Source organism: Uranotaenia lowii, chromosome 2 (assembly GCF_029784155.1).
Source record: "Uranotaenia lowii strain MFRU-FL chromosome 2, ASM2978415v1, whole genome shotgun sequence".
Classification (NCBI taxonomy): domain Eukaryota; kingdom Metazoa; phylum Arthropoda; class Insecta; order Diptera; family Culicidae; genus Uranotaenia; species Uranotaenia lowii.
This window is the reverse complement of record NC_073692.1, coordinates 411,361,542-411,375,569: the sequence shown is the minus strand read 5'-3', so window position 1 is coordinate 411,375,569 and position 14,028 is coordinate 411,361,542. Positions and strand designations below refer to the sequence as shown.

General features: G+C 40.2%; 1 protein-coding gene across 1 annotated transcript in view; it reads left to right on the top strand.

Moving 5' to 3' along the window:
* The first annotated feature begins 280 nt into the window (after positions 1-280).
* The window catches only part of LOC129746153 (autophagy protein 5), a 77,172-nt gene continuing 63,424 nt past the window's right edge, over positions 281-14,028 (top strand). The window contains exons 1-6 of the mRNA XM_055739663.1: positions 281-656; positions 722-821; positions 1,068-1,173; positions 1,248-1,372; positions 1,450-1,547; positions 9,562-9,667. Coding sequence (XP_055595638.1) covers positions 507-656; positions 722-821; positions 1,068-1,173; positions 1,248-1,372; positions 1,450-1,547; positions 9,562-9,667 — 685 coding nt within the window. The 5' untranslated portion in view covers positions 281-506. The remainder of the gene's footprint in view (positions 657-721; positions 822-1,067; positions 1,174-1,247; positions 1,373-1,449; positions 1,548-9,561; positions 9,668-14,028) is intronic.

Genomic DNA, 14,028 nt, shown 5'->3' with positions numbered 1-14,028 from the left:
ATTGAATTTATCGATACAAAATTACTTGTTTTTTAGGTTTTGTGCAATGATATTGTATGCAACTTTGTTGTATAAAAGCTTTCGTGAAATTCATCCCAATTTATTTGTTTTTCACATTATTTTTTATTGTCCCCCCCTCGCGATGTTCCAACTCCGAGTGACAAAAGAAGGATTTGAAATTTGTTCCGGCCTAATCTGAATTTCATGAGCAATGTTCCCCTCTTTTTCACAAATTTCCATTAGCTTGTGCGTTACGTACTCTATGGGCGCACCCTGGAAAACTTGTTCCTTTCAAACGAAAACAAACAGTCGCGATTGATGGAGAATAATGAATAATCAATGTTATTATCGATTGGAAAAAAGTGATTTTGTTATTCACAGTTTAATTTGAAGTGAAATTTTACCGGAATATTGGTGTTACTTCTGGTAAAGTTTGCGGTGAATTTGAGGATATTAGGAAAACGCCAAATCTCAGGTGCAATTGGCTACCATAGCAGACGAGCAACATGGCAAACGACAGGGAAATCCTGCGCGAGATCTGGGAAGGCAAGATACCGGTCCACTTTCAGCTCTCGACCGATGAAACAGACGTGGAACCGGATGAGTTTTTTCTGCTGATTCCCCGGTGTAGCTACTTTCCGCTGGTGACGGATAAGGTGAGGCGTATCTAAAAATGTTATCTAGTCAGAGTTAATCATTGATCATCCGAAATTGGTTTTAGGTTCGAAAGCATTTTCTCCGGTTTGTTTCAAATGAGCTCCAGGACGGCGAAATGTGGATGGACAGCAATGGAATACCTCTCAAATGGCACTATCCCATTGGTAAGCTATCAAGAATATCTTAATTTAAGATAAATTCATAAAAAAATAATATTTGTGTCGGCGTTACATTTAGTAAAAGATTTCTTTAAGTTGCTTCTAAAACTTTGATATTGATGCTGCTCAAATCAATCATGTTAAGTATTTTATCTATTAGATAATATTTGATTATAAATTTTCATAAAGTAGTTTTTACGATCCATACAACTGGTTGAGGACTGATTTGATTCTATTTTTTTTATGTTTTAGGTGTTCTCTTCGATCTGCTTGCTGGTGGTGATGTGAATTTACCGTGGAACATAACGGTGCATTTCTCCAAATTTCCTGAAGAAGTACTTTTTCGATGTCCAAACAAGTAAATGCAACGTCCTTTGGTCCAATGGAGAATTCTTACATTTATGTTTTTCTTTTCAATTTATCCCATCAAAGGGACATCGTGGAAGCCCATTTCATGTCTAGTCTGAAGGAGGCCGATGTGCTGAAACATCGCGGCCACGTCGTATCTGCCATGCAGAAGAAGGACCACAATCAACTTTGGTTAGGATTAGTTAATGGTAATGTATCTGATTCTTCGTATTCAATTCCTTTAAGTGTTTCATAGTTCCATAGTCATTGTTTTCCTTCTCTACAGATAAGTTTGACCAGTTTTGGGCCGTCAACCGTCGCCTGATGGAACCGATTCCGGACCAGGATAGCTTCAAGTACATTCCAGTCAGATGTTACGCAGATGTGAGTACCGTTTCGATTATTTTTTTCTACCGTCTGAGGCTTTTGTTTTGATATGTTGCGATTGTTGCATATCTTCCGGGCGTTTATTTTCTGAAGTTTGATATGAAGAAAGAAAAGCTTAGCTATACTGAGCAAAACTCAAGTTTGTTATGGAGTCGAACTTTTGAATTCGTTTTGCTGGAGACGCACGGTGATTGATCTGTTTAGTGTGCTTTAAGCATATTTCATTTTAATAAATTTATTCTATTCCACCTTTTTTGTAGGGATGGGCATTTTTCAAACATTATGAGGGCATGCACAAACACTCTCTTATTCGTTATATTTTTACAGGTCAAAATAGTATAAAAATTTTACATGAATTATTAAATTTTTTTGAGTTTGTAAAATCATAAAATTCATTCACGCCTTAAGTACAAAGCGTATTACCCTCAAAATGCTTTTATCAGATATACATATGGACACATCCCAAGCTTGACCCGTATTGCTGACAAATCAGCAATCGAGCTGCATTTTGAACTTTTTTTGAAAGTGACGTTAGGTGATTGAAAAATTACGTGCTCGGAGTTTAGTGTTGTCAAGTGGGAATATTTGTAGTTTCTCAAAATGCCTATTGAGTTTGCTGATTTTCCGGTATTCCAAATTAAATACTAAACTGAAAAGCTGGCGAGGCCAAACCCAACAAAATTTTGCTGGTGTTCAGCTGAAAACAAAATTTGGTGTGTATGTAACGTATGTAACACGACTGTTAAGTTTAGATTCTTTCGGAGTAGCCTGCGATAACACGCGTTGTCAACAACACGTTGCCGAGGAAATGTGCGTTGTCTAGGCGATGCAACTTGTTGATGGGGAGATATTTTCAAAGCTTGAATTTCTTTCACAAAGGCAAGAAGTACAAAAAATGGGTGGCTGATTTGGCAAAGCAGAAGTAAAAGTTTGCTGAGCGGTTGAAAAATGAGAAGTTTTTCATGAAACGGTTGATCCGATGATTTTGCCACGCAGGACAGATTTAAAGGAGACAGGATCCGTACTATAATATCTTGAAAACAAAGAATTGTTAAACTTTGATGACTCTCAAAATACAGAAGGTAAGAAGAAAGTAATCCGATTCTTTTTTTTAATTTGAAACGATGTGCAAATTTGTTGCTACTGCATGAATCGTTAATTGATTCATACGAGTAAAGACATTTAACTTGAAGCACATCTTTTTCAACATACATGTAAGTGAAACATCAATCAGACTTTTCCAGAATGTTAGCTCCCTAAAATGCAGACTGTTTTAACCAGGGTTACTGATAATTGCTTCGTTTGCTTCAAAATTTCCAATCGTTACGACGCAACCACAGTAACGACGCTGTTAAGCATTGACTCGCGAACGAATCAAAACATACAACATAAGAACGCCGTCTTAGTGAACCATGTACTATGAATTTTCGTTCTGTTTGTGTTGCCTAGGGTTCCTTGTTGATTTTCTCCTTCCGATTTTTAGTCATTGTTTACTCCAGCAATCATTCGCTTCGCTACTGAATGAATTTGTTTGCGAGTTGATTCGGCGCGAGTTGATGACGATGCTGTTGATTCATGCCCAAAATCAGACCTTAAAGGAAGAATGCTACTAGGGATCAATTCCTGGGATAAAGACTAAGACCGATATTTAATAAAATAATTAACACACCTTGAGAAGAAAATTTGGTTTTAGGGCATCTCTTGCGTTCCAAGAATTAACTCGTTTTCCTTCATGAAGCGTTCGCGGCGAAGCATGATCGTAAGCGAGTCGAATAGATGTCGAAGAATTCGACGCCGTCTACGCGCAATGTTTTCATTAGAAGCGAATGATGATTGTTTGATGGTTACCGATAGTAACTCAGAAAATAAGCAGATCACTAAAGAGGGGGAGAAAAACAAACTAGGTTTGCGTTGTTCGATGCTGAAAAGCGTCGTTTCTAAAGAAAACAGACTTTCTATGTTGAGGAGTAAACTCGTTGGTGACTAGGATCGGGGTGAAAAACCATTCTGAGCGAAGATCAGCAACCTTGGTTTTAACATTTTAGCTGTAATTTTATAGTGAAACCTGCATTTTGTCGAACATATGTATTAGGGTGGCAGCCAAATGGGTCGTGTCGAATTTCGCAAACCGACTATAAACATTTTGTAGATTGGCCCAAAAAATGACCTGTGCATAATTTCAAATCGGACTTGATTTAGGGATGTTTCGGTTTTTTTTGACCCTCAAAAGCGCTAATGGGGGAACCAAGGAACTTGGAAAATCGAAATTTTTATTTTGAATGCCAAATTACATAAAACGTTTAAATCTGGTGTCATTTCGAAAAAAAAAATTGTTGTCAAAAATTGGCTTTAGAATTTGAAAAAGAGGGGAAACCAAAGGAAATGCTGAAAATCGAAATTTTTTTCATGCAAAGAACTTAGAAATGTTGAGATCTGGTTTTATCTCGAAAAACATTTTTTGTTAAAAAATCGACTTCCTGGGACTAAGTCGCCTTTCAAGAAAAATTTAGGCAAAAAAAAACGACTTTTAGTCAAAATTTTTTTAGGAGTTACACCAGATCTCGACGTCTATGCATTTGTAAGTCATTTGACATCAACATAAAAATTTCGTATGTTCGATTTCCTTTGGTCCCTTCTTTGGTAATTTTTGCAGGTAACAATAAACGAAACTTTGTACGCTTTGAGGCTTGTAGAGTTCCGAAGCAAATAAATGTAACACAATTATTTTTATGTTTACAACACGTTTATTAATCGTCTTCTGGAGCCCTGTCCACTACACGTGTGTACGCCTCAACTGTCTTTTCTTTTCTCCTCGTTTTTCAAGGCCGCCTCAGTTTTTCCGAATATGTACATCGATTCAAATCTTGCGTATCTCTCGCCGAGGGGCGACCCTACAAGGCCCCGCTCAATCAAGTCCGATAGAGCTGAAATTTTTCACAGGTCATTATTTTTGAGCCAATCTACAAAATGTAGGTACTATATGGTCGGTTCGCAGAATTCCATTATGAATTTTTTTCTATACATCCATTGCCACCATCATGTGTATGTAACGAATTGCAATTTGTCAATAATATATTTTGCAGTGAGCCAAAATCACAAGAAAAAAAACATAATAAGGAAATTATCATTTCTTCTGCTTTAATAGGTAATACTCTTTCATAAAGTGAGAGACCCGTTATCATTTTTAAAATTATTTCTGATTTTAAGCAGTGCAGGACAGGAAGCTAGTAGACTTTTAAGGGCACTTAGTCCCAGAGTCTTAAAAGCTCTTCCTAGGAGGCATTCAGGTTATAACTTAAGTTTTCACTAGATCTTCTCCTTCTGGCCGTTCTGTTGGAATGATAAAAATAATTAAAATACACGTGTGGTTAGCTAAATGTGTGACAGTAGAATGATTTTATTTTCTGATTTTACGACACAGATTACTTAGATCCTAAACTAATTCAACGCCTTCTACACTCCCCCCTAATCCGTGACGCCTACGAGTTTATCAAACTTCAGCTGCTTCTGAACAGCCTAAGGCTTCGTAAAATCATCAGCCGGTTGATCCGTCGTCGGGATTTACTTCACGTTCACCGCTCCTTCCTTCAGGCTCTCGTGCACATCACGTGCTTGGTTGGAGACAGAGCCATGTACTCCGCCTCACAAGATTACAGGGTGACAGTCGGCTGCTTCTTGACGTTCCACGAAATGGCTCCTCTCTGCATCGTGAACACGTAACCAGTCGTCGAGCTTTGGTTGTCCGGATCTCCGCCCCAATCGGCCTCGCTAAAACCGACCAGCTCAGATGATCCACGCTCCACCTTCTTCGTTGTTGTACCCTTCAAGTAGCGGATGATTTTTTGACTGCTTCCCAGTTCAGTCGTCCTGGATTCGAACAGAACTGGCTCACCGCATTAACCGCCTAGGAAATATCCGGACGAATTACTTGAGCTTTGAACGACAGTCACCCCAGCATTTCTTTGAATGGCACCTTCTTCATTTCAGCTTCTTCTTCCGCACCATCGGGACCCATTGACATGCCCAATCTCACGCTCGGATCTGCTGGAATCGACGCCGGTTTCGTTTCTGCCATGCCAAACCGCTGGATAATCTCCTCGACATACACTTGTTGATCGATCCAGAGCTTTCCCTCTTCTCGGTCCCTCGTAATTCGGACACCTAGGTAGTATTAGGCCTCAACGAAATCCTTCATCTTGAACTTCTTACAGAAGTACGCCTTCAGTTTCTGCTTCGACTTCCGTTCGTTGGTGAAGATCAAGAAATCGTCAATGTAGATTGTAGATGGTGACGAGCATTAACTTTTCTTCACACACCATCCAGTACAGGCAGGACTCGACTGAAGAACCGTTCAGTACGAATCTCTGCAGTACATCATCTAGCTGAGCATTCCAAACGCGGCTTGATTACTTCGAGCCATACAGCGCCTTCTTCAGCCGGCAAATCTTACCGCTCCGGTGCTCCACACCCTGCGGCTGCACCTTGTATATTTCCTAGCCTTTCAGTTCAACCTGTAGAAATGCCGTCACGGCGTCTATCTGATCGCTATCTAGATCATAACGCACCGCCAGCGCCATGAAGTATCGGACCGTCACGTAACGCACGACGGGGGAATACACCTCTTCGTAATACAGACCTGGCCTCTGGGAACAGCCCTTGACTACGAGACGAGTCTTGTACCGCTGAACAACTCCATCGGTTCCACGCTTCGTTTTGAAGACCCACTTGTTCAGTATAACTTTCCGCCCTTCGGTCGGATCGGTCAGCACCCACGTCTCGTTTTCGCTCAACAGCTCTTCTTCCATGGCTCGAACCCAATGCTCTCTGCCCGACCGACACAGAACCTCATCTTAGGTAGCTGGATCGTCCATCTGCTTTGCTTCACGGGCCGTCTCGGGTGGAAACTGAGGAGAAACACTTTTACCAGAAAAGGATCCATTCTTGGCTGGATACCAGCGCTCCCGACCGTTGCATCTCAACCCTTGCTTATTAGCTGGTCTTTGAATTTACAGAAGGAGCGCATTTTCGGTAGATCCGGCACCGCCTCCAGCAAATTCATTTCCAGCATTATCGATGCCAGGAAAGATAACGGCATCACCCAGTTGTCGTGCGTCTGGACCAGCACAACCAACGCCTGACTCGAAGATCTCCTCGAATTTCAGTTCGAAGAATTCAACAGGTTTCACATCACACGCAGCGCGTGCGTTCGTTTCGCCCTCAGCCAAAACCACAACATCTCGGCTGATCTGGAACTCGTTGCGCTCGGGGTTATCATACACACGATAGCCTTTGATACTTTGATATGATCACAATAACCAACAAAAATGCCGTTCTTTGCCTTGGGATCAAACTTCCTGCGCTTCACTTTCGGGATGTGTGTCGTCACTTTTGAACCAAACACTTTAAAGTGACGAAGATTTGGTTTCTTACCAGACCACACCTCTTCCGGCGTCTTGTTGTTCAAAAACCTCGTCGGACATCGGTTGACGAGATAAGCGGCCGTCGCGACTGCATCTGCCCTGTACTCCTTACCAAGCTTCGCATCGTTCAGCATGAACCGTGTTCATCCCCTCCGTGACGCCGTTCTGCTGTGCCGTGTATGGTCAAGTCGTTTGATGCCGAATACCCTCGCGCTCCAGAACCTTTCGGAAGCCTCGGCTGGCGTACTCCGTCCCGTTGTCGGTACGCAGGATCTTCAACTTCTTGCCGCTTTACCGTTCAGCATTGGCCTTGAACTTTTTGAAAGCCTCAAGCACCTGATCCTTGCGCTCGAGAAAATACCACTTCCATCCACAGCAGACCAGCTAACCTCGCGGATCAAAATCATCCGCATCGAAAACGCCCACCACGTGTAATTGTCCCTTCGCAGCTTCTCAATGGGGGGCAACGCAACGGAATTCCTGCCGACTCGAACGCTTCCTGCTCCGATCGTAACGCTTCCGCCGGGTGCTGATGAGAACCATCTCCTAGGACTTGATGTGTCCTTTCCGCTTGCTGTGTTCGTTCAGGGCTTCGAGTGGTCATACTTCGTTTTGAAGTGACCAATGAAAATTACTGACTTCCGGTTTGGGTACCTGTGCCCATTAACGTGTGACAGTGGAATGATTTTATTTTCTAATTTTACGACACGGATTACTTAGATCCTAAACTAATTCAACGCCTCCTACAAAAATATACTACGTAGTTTCAAAAATTTCACTTTCCTACCTTTTCTCATGACTAACTTCGTCATTGCAGGTAGTGTCAATTAAAGGGTGTCCAAGATGAAATTGCCACACTATGAAATTGCTCAAACTTTTTAACCGTTGGGTAAAATTTAATGAAAATTTAGGTGGATTTAGTTCATAGTACATTGTTTATATCCTGCAAGTTTTAATGTACTGTGATCAAAACTCGTGGAAATGGAGTCGAAAGAACAGCTCGTGCGTGATAAAATCTTGCGCATTCAGGATCTCTCGCATCGTTCCATCGCTAAAACGTTGGAAATCGCGAATTCCACGGTGTCGCGAGTGATTAAGCGGTTCAATGAACAATTTATCACCGATCGGAAGACCAGAAGTAAAGGAAAAAGTATTCCGTACAACACCAAAAATCACAACCGCCTAGTTTGGGCCTTCAACCGAAACCCGAACGCCTCCATTCGGGATGTGGCTAAGAAGCTGCACCTAAGCCGAAGTTTTGTCCAGAAGGCCAAAACTAAGGCTGGGCTTCGAACGTTCAAGGTACAAAAGGCCCCTAATCGCGACGAAAAGCAGAACAAGTCCACCAAAACCCGTGCCAGGAAGTTGTACCTCAACATGCTGGCGAAAGTTGAATGCTGCATCATGGACGATGAAACATATGTTAAGGCCGACTTCAAACAGATCCCCGGCAATCTGTTTTTCACGGCCAAGGATAAGTTCAGCGTTCTGGAGCATGTCCGCACTCAAAAGATGTCCAAATTTGCGAATGAATTCCTGGTTTGGCAAGCCATCTGCACGAAGCGGAGTGCACCTTTCGTAACCCAGGACACGATGAACGGACAGGTGTACATGAAAGAGTGCCTACAGAAGCGGCTGCTTCCTCTCCTGAAGGCCCACAACGTCCCCGCCTCATGCCACTACTCCAAGGACGTGCTAGATTGGTATGCGGACAATAAGGTCAATTCCGTGTCGAAAATGTTAGTATTAAGCGATTATCAAGCAGCATCTTCTTAAACGACCTTAGGTAGTGAAAACAGTCGAGGAACTGAAGAAAGTATAAGTTTACATGCAAAAAACGGAGAATCTGTTGGCCGGGATTAAGGCCAAGGTGCGGGCGTTTGCGTATGGACTGTAAATAGATAACGAGTAAAATGGTAAAATGAAGTTTAATAGTTATTTCTCAATCCCTGAAAATTTGCTGGCAATCTGATAAAAACTCGAATTTTGCGAATCAATTTTGTGTGTGGCAATTTCATCGTGGACACCCTTTATTCCGCCGAATTTCAGCAAAACAGCTCAAAAGGACCAAAATTCGTAAAAAATAACAACGGATTTTGCTGAGGTATGGAGTAATAACCATAGGACTCACGTTACACATGATTTTTCCTGAATTTTTTTCTTCGAATGTTCAAAAGCTCGAAAAAATTGTGGACAAGAACTTCATGTAAACCTGACAATGACATGTGAAATCCAAGAATGAAATTGGAAATAAACGAGGAGCCAACCAAAAACCAAAATCTTCATTTCTTGAAGTGCATAGATGTTCCAAATTAGGGCACTTTGTAACCAAAAAAAATGAAACGGTTCATTGATGTGCATTTATCAATTTTCAATATAACAAATGCACATGAAAGGCACGAATATTATTGAACTTTTCATTTCAATTTACGGATCAGAAATAAGTAGAAGGAAAAGAAAAGGTTTTTGATTTCTTCCTTCTAGTCGTTGTTAATTTGAAGTCTCTAAAAAAATCACATTACCTTAATATTTTAACTTAAACCGGAAAGTAATATGACTGAACCCAACTTTCTCATTTCTCCTCCCTCCAGGACGGCACCTACCAGCAAAAGCTAGTCGCCCCGAGCACAGAGGCAGGTCAGAAACGTACCCTCCAGGATCTGCTCGAGGACTTCTCGACATCTGTCCGGAAAGCAGGTAAGTCTTCGTCGATTGCATTTCTATTCAAAACATGACAAATAACTAAGTAAGGATCGTACGAATGATAAGGCAGCTCAACAACGAATCTACAATCTTTTCAATTGACAAATTTGTTTTCCGATTCTGAGTTGTTGATTTTGATTTGAAAATCAGTCGGATCCTAAATGAATCAAGTTGAATTTCCGCTTCCTTTTGAAATATTTAGATTTTTTCTGTACTATTATTCTCAACAGTTTTTCGTCAGGATTCTTTCTCTTGTTTGAAGTTTCATTTTCGGAAAAAAAGAACGTCCATTCATTGATGTTGTTTGGCAAGAAGGAAATTTTTCAACGCTTCTTGATTTCCCATTGTGCGCTAAATCCTGGGCCGACCTGCCCAGGAACAGTCAGGTTTCTTGCCATCAAAGAAGCAACGCCATAGGTGTCAAAGGACAATATTTAAACTCGAAACCTGAGCCCATATTTGCTTCGGTGATTTTTTGAAGCATCATTTTCCTGGGAACCAAAAATACGGGACCGAGATCCTCAGAGAGAGAAAGAGAGTCAAATAAAAACAAAGGTGTTCAAATAAAACTTGTTGGCGTCGCCATTTGGTGCTTGCCGGCACTACATTGTTCTCGTGGGCAAATGTGTGATTCCGAGAAGTTGTAAAGAAATTTTGGTCAGGTCCTTGGACAGCATGAGGTTAGGTTGCCCATCTGAATAACGCTTGTTCCCCGAAATGTAGGACACCTGGAAATCGACAAGATTGTTGGTATCTTTAAAGTTATTAATGAACTTAAAAACGAATTACCTACCTAAACAAAACATGTAAGAAGCTCGTATCATTGATGATAAGCCACTATACATTACGTACGCGGTCAGCAGCTATTTTAAGCGATGATTAATCCAATGCTAATCAAAATAACTAACAACAACAACAACGAATGGCGGCTTCTACCAAAAGAGAAGCTCACGGCCTACTTTAGCGCCTCCTTGCTCGACTCGATTAGTCGGTCCATGTTTTCGAATGCTTTCGATGCCAACAGCCGCCGTCGTCAGTGTCAATCAACGTTATTGACGCAATCGGAGAAAATAGAACCACGAATTTGGCAAATTCCTGCGCCTAATCAGTGAGCTCTGCTGAGCAAGCGTGCTGCGAGTGAACGAACAATTAGAAATCTGCGTCCCCCCGATAGAGAGCCCCTGCCGGTGACGGTTTCAAATGAAACAAACAAACAAACACAAGATGCTTGAGAAGGAAAAAATTAAAAGTAAAAAGGCAGAGTGCAATCTTGAAACAAATTTAATCGAGATTGAAAATACCTTAGCTCCTATCTAACGCCTTCTTTTGTCACGGTGGCGGCATTGCACTCGCATTTTTTGCTTTTCTTTTAGGACTAGGTTTGCATTTGTTTCGCAAAGCTCACCCATGTGTCAGGCGCTGGCGATGATTGATGCGCGGGCGCCACTCTGCATCAGAAGCTGGTTTCTATTCGGCGCAACCTGATAGCGCACTCGTTTCATTGTCTTTAACGTATCTAAACAGCTACATTTCCTCTCACGAGCTAGGAATTTCGAAAATTGGCAGCAGCTTTAACCCAAATTCCGTTGAAGGTAGAAGAGATTAAATCTGCATTGCAAAACAGAAATACAAGTCCAAAATTAAGAAAAAAGATCCTTTGGAGAACACTTCTCAAATTCTCTCGAGTGTAATGCGATCACTCGGGTGGTCGAAAAATACCTAGTATATGTTCCGGAGTCAAAATCTTGGGGGCATTTGTAAACTCTAAGCCCTAGGGTAGGTAAATTTCGCCCGTCACGCATGTCCCGACTAGTTTTGTTTCATCAAACGACCGGCACCGTACTCAATTGACGGAGCATCACAGTCACTATTCGCATGACGGATAAAGCGCGTCAAATGAAAAATTTCTCCGCAGATATGAAATTGCGCCTGATTTTTCAGGGATTGTCTGATTTTTTCAAAGCTCTGCCTGACAACCTGATAAGCCATTGAATTTACCTAATTTTTTAAATATTCCTTATTTTGCCAGATTTTTGCGAATGCGATGAAAAATGGGTAGTCAAGAACTGGATTAGGGTACCATTGCTGAAATTAAAAGGTAAAAATGTGGCTGAATGAAAGCAATGGAAAGATTCCCTTTAATTGTTATTTAAAGCTGCTTTGATTGAGTAGAATTATTCAGCCAAGTTGGCTCACAACACATATTGAAGGGAAAATGTTGAATGATGATCAAAAAAAAAAGGTCATCACTTTGAGCGAAATTTCCGTTACTTACGTAGTCTGACAGAAGCAATGAAGAAAAGAAATAAATTAATAAATGATCCATTTGTGTTTTGAAATCAGAATCTCACAAAATTGTTTTAGGTTTTTGATTGAAACAGATTCACTGGTTGTTGAACATAAAATATGATTTTCCTATGGAAACATTCGTCCAAAATTCTATAGAAATCGCATTTTCAGGTTCATGCCTGAAATATTGTACATCGCGTAACTTTTGATCTCATCAAAAAAACTTTTCATAAACTTCAGACCAGTTAACTTTATATTTCAACAATCACTCTGCAAAATTTCAATAAAACGCGTTGCGTCGTTTCTGAGATATTGCAGTTTGAATAGTAAAAGTCCAAAAAGTTCGATTTTTGTAGAATTACTCTTTTTCTGGTCACACAATCTTTAGAAAGCTCAAATTTCGTGATATGATAGTGTGATAGTTGATCTATCTTACGCAGAAAATTTGATCAAAAATATTATCACAGAGACAAAAGTTATGGAAGTTCAAAGTCAAAATGACAGAGCGCCAGCTTCTAATTTCTATACAATTATAAACGGTACTGTATCTTATATTTTGTACCAAAATCTCAAAAATCAGTATGAAATCGGTATGTTTTGCCAAAAATCGATAAACGGTATATACAGATTATTGGTCAAAAATTTGCTTAAAAATCGGTATAAATACTGAAAAATCGGTATATGTGGCATCGCTGCTGGCAAAGCTCTTCACACCAAGGTGTGTATATATAGGAGATGTTACCGGATATCAAATTCCCGATTCCCATTTGGCTATTCAGGCTATACGCAACTGCAGAACTCATGGAGTTTGTTTACCAACAAACCACAGAAAAGCTGAGCAAATAATCTTATGTTTGTAAACAAATTCATTAAGAGCCCCGCTCACTCCTCGCCTATTTACTGTGAAAGTCGGAGAACCTCGTGTTTCAAAAAACCTTGCTTCACATTTTGATCGGCTGCTGACTGACGGCAGGTACAACCAAGGTTTTTGAGTAAACAAACTTCATGAGTTCCGCAGTTGCATAGCCAAAATGGCTGAATCGGCAATTTGATATTCGGTAACACCTCCTATATATACACACACCTTCGGTACAACTAATTGAATGACTTGCTGTCAGAGAGCAACAATAGCAATAAAAAACTGAAAACGGGCTTTCTGGCAGGAGCAACAATAATGATAAATGCGTTTCTTTTTCTTCTCCGGCCGTTTGAATGCGATTGGTGAATGCTTGACTTTAAAATTTTGTTAGCTTCAAACGACTGGGGGATGAGTGACTGGCGAACGAAGTGACTGGCGTATAAGGAACAGTCAATTGAGTTTGACGGACCAAGAGGCTTCACAGTCACAGTTTTTTGACTAATGACGAATTTGCCAAGTCTGCTAAGCCCTATCAGAAAAGGGATAGGCTTAAAACGGCACGTTATCCAAAAAACGGGAAAATTTTGCCTGTTGTTGTTATTTATTATTAAGTTTTATTAGTGACACTTTACCATCTTCGTGACATTCGTGTCATACCTGTTGTTGTTGTTGTTGTTGTTGTAATAAATAATAAAAACGATATCATATTTTATGCCCTTTCTTTTCAAATGAATCTAAAACTGTTGTACTTTCAATAAATAATTTGATGGAATACGGGAAATGGGAAGATTTGATTCTATTTTTATATTTTTATCATGTATTTTTTAAAATGTTGCAATTCGTCGTCTTTTACATTTTCTGACAGCTGGTAATTTCAAGTTTATATGCCCCAATAATTAGAACGATAACAATAGTTTACAGAATTTAAAAAAAAAATTTGAACTTCATTGACCGATCTACATTATTCAGTACTTATACTTAGATTAAAATATCTCGAACTTCATAACAGTAATTTGAAATCTCTTTTTTGCATATTAAAGGTGAACAAATTTGCTATCGATCCGAACACCATTTTTGCGCATCATGACAGTATTATCGATATTAGTGACTTTATGATAGAAAAAATATGGAAAACGCAATTTTTCAGAGAAAATTTTGTTCTAGCGAAAGTTTTCGACTAGATGGTAAAAATTAAAAATTCTGATTT